Source organism: Lissotriton vulgaris, chromosome 8 (genome assembly GCF_964263255.1).
Source record: "Lissotriton vulgaris chromosome 8, aLisVul1.2, whole genome shotgun sequence".
Lineage (NCBI taxonomy): Eukaryota > Metazoa > Chordata > Amphibia > Caudata > Salamandridae > Lissotriton > Lissotriton vulgaris.
Genome location: NC_141696.1, coordinates 327,520,245 through 327,531,345, shown reverse-complemented (window position 1 = coordinate 327,531,345; position 11,101 = coordinate 327,520,245). Strand labels below are relative to the sequence as shown.

The 11,101-nt window shown below is 42.0% G+C and overlaps 1 protein-coding gene across 1 annotated transcript in view; it reads right to left on the bottom strand.

The window, feature by feature from the left end:
• Positions 1-764: 764 nt before the first annotated feature.
• The window catches only part of TMPRSS7 (transmembrane serine protease 7), a 454,018-nt gene continuing 443,681 nt past the window's right edge, over positions 765-11,101 (bottom strand). The window contains exons 15-16 of the mRNA XM_086933268.1: positions 6,465-6,594; positions 765-935 (exon numbers count right to left, since the gene is read on the bottom strand). Of these exons, the coding sequence (XP_086789394.1) occupies positions 765-935; positions 6,465-6,594 (301 nt within the window). The remainder of the gene's footprint in view (positions 936-6,464; positions 6,595-11,101) is intronic.

Below are 11,101 nucleotides of genomic sequence, written 5' to 3'. Positions count from 1 at the left end.
AAAAAATCAGTGAAAGCAAGTAAAGCTCACCTGCGCACACGTGTTACCTCATTAAGTCACTTAAATAGGTGTGTGGTCTAGAAAACACACATCCTTCCAAGCGGCATAAAAGCGTATCTTTGAACTAGCAGGTTGCCTACGTCCGTGTGCTGGGGCTACTCATCGCCACACCTTCAAGTGTAGAAGTAGGCTTTACTCTAGGAAGAAAGCCCCAACAACGAAGCAACAGCAACTGTCAGCTCCTTACTACACCAGCCGGTGACAAGTTTTGCTGTCACCCACAACCACACATTACCTCATGGAATCCCAAATCCACACTGGTAAACTAGAGAAACCCTAACAGCTCAAACCAAGGACACATATTGATAATAGACGTAATAATGACACTACTATACAACACAACACCACAGAAGTCAAAAGGTTATGAACCACTTGGCTAGAGCATATCCCTCTCTAGAACTGAAAGTTATGTGTGCTCTCTTATGCTACACCTGATCCCCTGACCTCCGTGCTTCTATCTTGGGTGACTCATTCCTTTCATCTTCACATGCTTGACTTGGCTGAGAGTTGCCTCTATTACTTAGCAATTTACTTAACAACCAAAGGCCAAATCTGCAGCAGCGGACTATTTACAAAAGTACATTATTAAACATATTGGTGGAATCAAATAGCAAAAGCAAATAAAACACAGATTGTATTGCTGTTGTTTTTCATATGAATATTTAATATATATATAATTATATTTTATTCCAAATGAAGGTTAGTTACAAAAGAGAAGGTAAATGCTGTTGAATCCAAGAATCAAAGTTTGACACTCGTGTGTAAACACCAGGAAAATTGGGCCTTCCGCATCCATAACCCCAGCTAACGATGCCGATGAGAAACCATTTTCCGTCTAAGTTCCTTTGACATGCCAGGGGTCCCCCAGAATCACCCTAAAGTAAAACAATGCATCAGTTTTAATTGGTCTGTCATAAAATGTTATGCAAGGATCACACGTGCATTCGAGAACAGAGAAAAAAGACATATCATCGTGGTTGTCATTTTGCTTTACCAGTGGGCCTCTAGGTGTATTTGCTAATCCCAACAAGAGCATATTGCAAGTTACATCGCACATCTGAGCCAAACATTTATGAGCATAGAAGCATGAGCATTGTCATGGAGAAGCCTCTTGGCCGGGTATACAAGGAAAGAATTGGAGGTGATTATATTTTCAGGACTGTGCAAACATTCATTTCCGGAATTTCGAAACACTGGTTTTAAATTATATTAGTTTTAGTGATATGTATAATTGTATGTGTTTTTCTTTCTTTTTTTCTTTATTTTAGCGGATTTATATAACACAAACATGGCCAATTGATGTCAGAATGCTTTACATGAGAACAGTTTAACACTGCAAAAGCAGTTTACAAAAAGAACAATTTCAGGTTACAGTTACATAGTGCAACAAGCATTTTAAATGAAAATATTTTTTTTATATTTTTTGGAAGGACTTCTCAAGGGAAGGGTATTTCAAGGGACTAGTCATGTCTCTCTCATGAGGTCTGAAAGATCTGAAATGACAAATTTCACACAATCATATCTGTAAACAATTGCAATTTCAAAGGTATGCATAAAAGTTATATGTACTGGTTGCTAAGTATTGTTGCCTTGGAATAATAACATTACTAACACCTGACGAAGAATAGGATAGAGTCTAGCTAGAATAGGGTTATAGGAACTTGAGCTAAAACCAACCATTGAAATGTTATTTGAATATTAACAATGATACATATATAATTATAAATATTGTCTAGAACTTCCACGAGGCGTGAATAATGAAGATATGTATGTGTGTGTATGTAAAGACAATTGACCAAGTCTTCCATTTCTTGGTAATGTATTGAAAGACTGTAGGGATAGGCATTGCCTTTGTCAATGTAAAATATGCATTCGACTTGGACCCTCACACCAAATTGTGGCAAGCTGTTAGTGCCATAGGGAATAGAACATCTTGTCTATCGTGGTTTGCTTACATGAAAATAACTATGATAGAATTCGTCTGGGCTCCTGCGGCCAGCTAACAGAGAGGGTTCCTATGTCCAGAGGTGTTCGTCAAGGTTGCGTTATGGCCCCCCTCTTTCTTTTTGTTGTCTTTAAACAATATTGTGCATTGTCTAACTTTGCCTAACATGGCTGCCCCCTCTCTAGCCAATGTGAAAACTCCTGTCCTACTGTTTGCCGATAATACCTTGCTGATTTCCATGACCCCAGTTGGGCATCAAAAACTGCCACTTTAGAGAGTTCTGTTGTACTTGGGGCCTGGAATCAACACTGCAAAGACTAAGGTGATGTTTTTCATTCCATATAAATCTTTTAAAGGGAAACTTGTATCTGAGGGAGCATCGTTTGAGATGGTGGATTCCTTTGTCTATCTAGGAGTCACTTTGTCTGCTACTATGTCTTGGAAGCCCCATGTTACGCCATGATTCAGCACAAACAGAAAGTGGGGGCCCTTTCCAGAGAACATCAAGAACAACATAAATCTTTTAAAGGGAAACTTGTATCTGAGGGATCTTCGCTTGAAATGGTGAATTCCTTTGTCTATCTAGGAGTCACTTTGTCTGCTACTATGTCTTGGAAGCCCCATGTTATGCCATGATTCAGCACAAACAGATAGTGGGGGCCCTTTCCAGAGAACATCAAGCTCCTTATAGTCGACCGATAGCAGCAGCTCTCCAAATTTATTAAGCAAAGGCATTGGGCTCTGCGCTTTATGGAGCAGAGTTGAGAGGCTTTACCAATAATGATGGGCTAACTAGATCTGAGAAAAAATTTATGAGAACTGTTGCCCTTCTCCCTACCAGCACTCCTCTTTAGCCTTTGACCCTTGATTTGGGTGTGAAAATGGTGGAGGGAAAATGTAGATTGAGCCCCCTATTATTTTGGAGGCGCCTATGGTCCACTCCTGAATTAGTTCACTATGCTACTGATCTCCAGGATGTTATTGAGACTGATTGATCATTTTGACAAAATTCACTAGCTCTATAACATCAAACAGTCACACATTTCTATTGGCTTGGGGTAGCAACTGGAGAACCCTTCAGGGGCTCCTATCCTTCAAAGGAGACTATGGAAAAGCTCTATTGCACAAACGTATTGTCTGATGAAGACAACAAAGCTGCCAGTACCACTTGTCAGCTGGAGTTCTTAAATTTAAATCGTCCTGTGTTTACGAGTAGTGTTGGTATACTATCACAGTGTCATTGGATAGAAAGCTGGCTTTCCAGTTCAGAGTGGTCACCCTACCACTCAAATAATTTACTTCTAAATGGTTGGCATCTGATTCTACGGTTTGTTCTATCTGCAATGCCCCCCCCCCCCAATAATTTTTGCCTGCCCTGCATATGCCCGTGCACGTTCTGCCTGTCTGTCAGCTGTTTGTAGGCAGCTAGGCACTAGAAGTCATGGCACCACTCTCTGAATACTCAAATCTGACTGCCAGCCACCATACGCTTATGCGGTTGCCAATTGTCTCGGCTCGGTGCAATGTGGTTAGTTTGACGGAAAGGCTCTTCCTCGCTCCTGTAACAAACTGTCTTTTACATGTATGTTCTGAGCATTATTCACCTTATTCTTTTTGTCAAATGACTGAGCTGGTCTGGTCTCATACACTTATGGGGTTTTATGTGCATCTCCCATGAATTGTTGTTTTTATGTATATCTACATTTTACTGCTACATTTTCAGTTTTTCATTTTAACTGTATGCACAAACTGTTATGGCTTGATAGGAGAAACAATGTTATATTGAATTGAACTGAACACATCACTGATGACTTTATCCAAGCTTCTTTTGCAAACATTATTCTTTAAACGAGTAAGGCATCGAAGTCTGAATTCTGAAAGTCCTCCGTTTAGGGCTGTGGGAATTGCCCCAGGGCTTAATATCTAAAAAAATACTGAATGAATTTACACGAAATCATAGAAAGCCTGCTTTCTGGACCAAGACTATTTGGTGTAATTTTGTTCAGCAGTTTTTGCTGTAGCACTGTCTAAAAACGTCACTGGAAAATTAATGGGGATTTTGTGGATGGTATCCCTCATTTTCTCGACCCTCCATGACAGATCATTGCGGAAGGTCTTGCCTGGCGATCTTTTTAGCAACATACCAATTCCGCGCACTCAACACTTCTTTAGGACTTTGCACTCACAGCTGCTACAACTGGTATGGGGAGGCAAACAGGCCAGGGTGTCATGGCAAACGCTCATCATGGATTACAGACATGGGGGCTTCAGTGTGCCTGACCCCTATCTGTACTACCTGTGTGCACAAGCCCAATTTGCCCACTATTGAATCGGTGAACATTAATTCATCCCACATGTAGCGATAGAGGATGGTGACGCCCATCCTGTCCTGCTAAGCTCCATACTGACGCACACTGGGAGAGAGACCCCCCGGACAGAAATTAACGCGATTGGCACCACTATCAAAGCCTGGTATGCACTCGGCCGACTAGCCGCTAAGCTACCACTGTACTCCCCTCTTTTACCTATCGCTTTTCACGCAGACATATCAGTAACACATGAGAAGGGGGCATTGCACACCTTCCATCAAGTGGGTGTGGTTAAAATGCAGGATCTCTTCCCGGGGGGCTCCTTCTTGTCGGCTGACGATCTAGACTTCATAGAGCATAAGACACTGCTATTTAATTTCCTTTTCTTTAGACTGAAGAAAGCACTGCAGAAGTTGTATCCTACCTTCCCCACTGAACCTGCTACCCTGATACCCTCCAGGTCCTCTTTCTTAGCCCAACACAACGCCATCTACTTACCAAACTATATTGCGCTGCCAGGGAGGACGGCCGGCACCCCCTAACCGCAGTCTGGACATGTGGAATACTTATTTGGACCCACTACTGTCACAGCTTGATTGGGAGCAATGCTGTCAACTTACGGGAACCCTGACCTCGAACTGTAATCTCAGAATCATCCACTATAAGTACCTACACCAAGTGTATTATACTCCAAGTAGACTATATAAATATGGTCTTCGAGACAACGACCTCTGCAAGCGGTGTGGTGCACCAGACGCTGATTTCTGGCATTTATCGTGGGTATGTCCTAGGGTGGATCCATTCTGGGCGGGGGTGCTACACATACTGTCCACAATGATTAACATACAGCTACCATACTCTCCACATATCTGTTTGCTGGGATTGGTGCCTGCTGTGAAGGGTGCTCTTGGTAGGATGGTGAGGGTGGCTCTGCTGATGGCTAAAAGGAGGGTGGCAATGACTTGGGAGAGCACGGCAGCTCCGACTACCCGTTGGCGCCAGGACTTGGTGAGCTGTCGAGACCGCCTCATCCTCTATGCGGAGGAGCTCCCCTCCTTATCCAGACCTGCTGATATCTGGGAGCCCTTTTGCAATATTTGCGTTCAGTGTCGATGGACGAGCCCCCACAGACTGTTGTAAGTGTACCTCATGATGTATAGAACACCAGCATGACGATATCTGATTCATTATCTTTATAATCACGTCAGTGTTTCATGATTTGTAATTGTCGCCACATGTTATGAGACTGTTCTACTGTTTTGTATGGGACTGTTGCTGATGATATTGTGCATTATACATGCTTAACTAAAATTTAAATTAAAAAAAACATTAAAAAAAGAAAGTTAGGATTTTTCTCAATTTAGGAGTAGTAAAGTTAGGCCTAACTTTAGGACTCCTAAATGCCTGCTGTGAATACCGAAAGTCCTAAAGTTAGGATTTTTCTCAGTTTAGGAGTAGTAAAGTTAGGACTCCTAACTTTAGGACTCCTAAATGCCTTCTGTGAATACCGAAATGAGAAAGTGCCTTCTGTGAATACCAAAATGGTAGTAAGTTTAGGATTTTGTCTTAAGTTAGTTCTGTGAATCGGGCCCTACGTAGGGAGAGTCACTTCAAATTTCGAGGCCAGTAAGTCATCTGTACCAAGGGTGTATGAAATTGCAATACAAATTCTAAATGAACTGCCTGTGATTTGTGCAGATGCTAACATCGTACCCATAGTTTGTCGTTTTCTGCGTATCAGATTTTACATTAAAATAAGTGCTTTCTGACACCTCTTAAGTTGTTTTGAGGCAAAAAGATAGCCAAAATTAAAGTTAACTCATGAGAAACGGCACGTCTATTTTCAGGATCCCAGAAAGCCCACAATTCTTTGATGAATTTGTTTCACATTGCTACACAGAATGTATTTCATTTGAAAGGGTTGAAATGCCCTTTCTCTTGGACTGTCCTTCACGGCGCCATCATTCAATAACCTGCTTTTTATTCCTTCTTAGGTTGTAGAACAATCACTAACACTATCTGAATGTGTGTATAAACCGGAATTTTAGTGGGCGAAAGAGCAACAGAGATGATTTGAGTGATAAGGAGAGCACGTCACTGTATTTCACAGGCAGGTTGTGTTGAGTGGGTATTTAGCATGCTTCACTTACTTTGCAAGCATCTCTTTTTCCAGACATTACTCCTGCACAAACCATCCTCGGTGTTATAATCCCATATGTAGAACGACATATTGTTTGGTTAACAATTTCAACCTCAGCTTTTTGAAGAATAGTTGAACCTCTCACACCTAAAAGTCACAATCAGGACATTTTTAATTAGCTCATCAAAGAAATGACATGCGTAGGTGATTACAATTGTTTTTCAAAGGCATGCTTTAAATGCAACTATTTTTGTACTCTCTTGGCCATTTGTCCAGCGCACAATCCATGCTGTATTGGCTCTTGAACATGAGGCATTGCTTTCATGCAACTTCAGTTATGTTACATTATGCTAAATTGTTCTGGCCCAAGCGATACATACCAAATATATTACAATGCAAAAGGATAAATAGGACAACAAGCTTTTGAAGAATGGTAAGTAAGTTGTCTTCTGTGTTGAAGGCAGCACGCTACACGGTACCATAAAAACATAGCATAACATGTTTATTTGTAAAGTGCACGTTCACCGCGAAGGGTATCTTTGGACTGAAAAGAGATGTTTAGTGTTACCCAAGTTAATGGTACTCATCTTGACACTTCCATAAAGAGTGCTCTACCTCCTGTCCACCATTTCCCTGGTGTTTTTTGAGAAGCAATGTTCTGAAGCAGCGTTAATCCCTAATTTGAGTGCTCCATTGAAACTTCCTCCTTCAAATTCTCGGTACACCTTCTGAAGTCCCTGTTGTACATTGAACCTAACCTGTTCTACACCCCTGTTGCTCATGGCAAGTAAGCGATGTTTTTAGGAACATGCTAAATGTCTTTCAAGTGTTCTCTTCTAGATACAGTAATCTGTACATTTGCTATCCGTAGTAGCCCTGTCAAAATGTATGCTTTGGGGTGCACATTGGAGAAATGATTGAACACACTTAGGTCACCCGTTGAGAGAAGGGCATGACATGGAATGGCTTTCAGAGTTGTTATGTGGAAATGTGTTTAAGTCATTGGTCAAACTAGAGAAGAAAGAGAGAGAGAGAGAGAGAGAGAGAGAGAGATAATTTAGCAAGCATCTCAATGTTGTGTTTTTAATATTCTACAGGTAATAATAATGTGTGGCAAACCATGGAAATAATAAGGCATCTGGCGGCAGAGGAACAAAATCATCCTGCAGGCTCATGGTTAGATGATGGAAGTCACAAGGGAGCCAGTGAACCATGAATAATTAAAATGTATTGTGAAATGTGATATAACATGAGATGTAAAGCCAGGACTAGGAGCAATTAGACATGCCCACTAGTACCACACTATGGGGTAGCAGAATTACCATAGCACCAACATAGTACAGAACTCTGGTTTCAAAACTAGTAAAGTACAAGAGCACTACTTTCCCAACTATATTGCAAGCATTTTATCAGGGGTCCCCAGGCAATAAACAATGATAATGGCCATTAACATTGAAAGTAGAGAAGGATGTGGTCTACCAGCTAGGGTGGTCGACCTCAAGTCTGGGGAACCAGGTTCGAGTCTCAGCAATGACGCTCAACATCCTGTGATTCTGGGCAAATCACTTAATCTCCATGTGCCTAACAAAAATAAATGTGTCCTTATGTAACACAACTAGTGATCATGTAAAGCGCTCTGATACCTGATAACTTCAGGTCGAGTTTGCGCTGTATAAAAACCCCACCAAAACAAACATTGTTAGAGCTGACATCCTTTGTGAGGCATTGCCCAAACTTTTTGCCTTCATCCCTCCTGTTTTGCTGAATTCATTTTAGTAGATTTTAGGATTGTGTGCACTTTACCACTGTTATCTAGTGCTAAAGTGCTTGTGCTCTCTACTTAAAACATGGTAAAATTGTATTTTCCCAAGTGGCATACTTAATTCACTTGTAACTCCCTAGTAAATAGTACTACATGTACCCAGGGCCTTTACATTAACCTCATTGCTGCGGCTGATATTTTCCTCCTGTGCTGGGCCCCAATGATAATGGGTATGGTCGTGACGGAACCATTCGGTCATCAGCACAGCTCAACCGTGACTGATGACGGAATGGTTCCATCACCAGCATCGAAGGGGTTAAATGCTACTAATGGGCATGCAGTGCTCATTGTGCCACTCACTAAAGTAGCCTTTGAAAACAAGTATCAGGCCCACCACTGCAGTCTGTATTGCAGTTTTGGGCTGCCATTTCAACTTGGCAAAGTACACCTTTCACTAGGCCTACACTTTCCTTTTAAATACTTATAAGTCACCCCTAAGGTAGGTCCTACAGGCTCATAGGACAGGGTTTTAAAAGGTAGAACATGTGTGTTCAGGTTGCAAAAGTCTTGCAGGCGAAAAACTCCTAAAGTCATTTTTCACGGTTGTAAGGCCTGTCTCTCCCATAGACTAACCCTGGGTTACATTTAATATAGGCTAATTTTAGATTGGGAGAGCATCTATACGGTTTACACTCAAGTGAATTGGAATTTAAAGTCCTTTCTAATGATAAAGTCGGATTTTGAGTTACAATTCTGAAAATGTCACTTTAAGAAAGTTGGTATTTACTTTTCCCAACCATGTGTGTCCTGGGTCACATGACTGTGAATAGCTCTGCTGCTGGAGTTTGTGCAGTGCTTCCAGTTAGAACCACAAAGGGTGCTTAGGTGTGGACAGGATGGGCCACCCTGGCAGGAAAACTGGGTAAGGGCAGCACCCAGCCCCATCTCTCTTAAAGAGATCGTCGTCCTGCACATACAAAGGCACCTACCACCAGGCCTGCCCTGCCTTTTGTTACCCCCAGAGAGTATGGAGCCTTGATAGGTGAAGCGGAACAACTTTCAAGAACCAGTTGCCGGGTAGGACATTGAGTTCCCCATACAAAAGCTGGCACCAGGTATAAGTATTGGACCTCCAGAGTCACCCAGGAGAAGACTCCTGGACTTGTGGAAGTTATAGAAGAAGTTCTTCCCCTCTGCTAGAGGACTACTCTGCAGCTTGAAGAGATGCCTTGCTGTCTGTGAAGGATGACTGGACCTCCTTGCCTTCATCCCAAGAAGAGAGGCTCCACAGGTCAGTTGGCTCACCTCCTGTGTGAACTACAGAGACACAATAATTTTCAGAGGGGTTCCTGCAACTGCCCAGCTAACCCGCGGCAACTGGACCCTACCTCAACCTGCAACTACGCTTCCCTGAGTCCTACTGGTCTCTGCTGGAGTGAGTCCTAATCCCCAAGAGGTGCCTCCCCAGGGCCTGGATCCTTGGCTGGCATCACATTGCACTCCTCCGAAACAAAAGTTGAAAATCCTACTCCTGACGACGGCTAACATTCCAGTATGTGCTAAAACTCTGCCTCTCGTGATGACCACTAATGCAAGACTCTGGTGAATACTGTTTTTGTGCCAACAATGACAGTCTGCAGCAACCGGCAAAGCAAGACCTGCACTTTGCGCGGTACAGTGGCAGTACACGACGCTTGACCTGCTCTTCACGCTACAACGACGATTGCTCGCAACACCTAGCCTGCTCTCCGTGCTACAGCGACACCTTCCACGACTCTCAACCTTCTCCTTGTGGCCTCCTCCAACACAAATGGAACTCTCTGTGCCGGACTCAGAAGGTAACTTTTCAGTGGGACTAATCTGGTCTTTGTATCCAACCCACCCTCCAATCCAGTCGACCTGAACTTGTGACTTTCCCCTCTGTCTAGCAAAGTCAGATGACTGCGCGCGGTGTTTTGTGCTTTTAAGTGTTAGTTTCACTGAACAGTTTAAAATTGAGAGTCTCTGGTTATACTGACTGTATTTTTATCATTCTGGTCTTACTTCTAAAAATGTACTCTACTTTTCTAAATTTGTTTGGGATTTTTCTTATGTTTTCACATTATTACTATTTGTGTGTTGCATAATTACTTTACACATTGCCTCTAAAATAGGCCTGACTGCTTTAGTGCCAAGCCATCAGAGGGTTAAGCACAGTACACTTTTGTGACTTTTTGAGGGGGCTTATATTTGTTACTTGAGTGGGGCTTCTATCCCTCTCAACCAATAACCCAATTACTTATAAAACTTTAATTAAACTGCTGCTTTGACCTCGTTGTGGGGGTGAGTCTTCTTTCTGGAGTGGGGAGGATTTTTCTCATGTAGGCTGTCTATTTCTTATCAAGGGGAGTCTCTACTGGAGATTTTGGCTGAATCCAGTTTGTATGATACTTGAGCAATTTTTTCTACTGATGACTGAATTCCAACCATTTATTCCAGGTGTGGCTGAGTGTGGTTGATCAAAGAAGGAGGTTGATTACATCTGTGCCACTGCTAATATGAGGAATCTTATTATGTTTTGCTCCATATTAGTGAATGGCTTTAGTGATCATAAGCCTTTGTGTTTGAAATCTTTTGGCCAACCTAAGTGTTTCAATACAACCAATGCCATGCCCTATAAAGGAACTATTTATCAACAGGTCTGAAATGGGATTTTGTGTATCCAGATACTCTGCTATTAAATCTATGTTGGCACCAACATAATGACATAAAGCAATGCCTTTTGGTACATAACTAAATTTGTAATTTGTATACCATTTCTAAGATTTGTGCAACTATAACTGATCTCTTGGGTATTAAGAGTGGAAAATATATTAAAAAGTTCAATAGCTCTTGTTCTAGGTCCT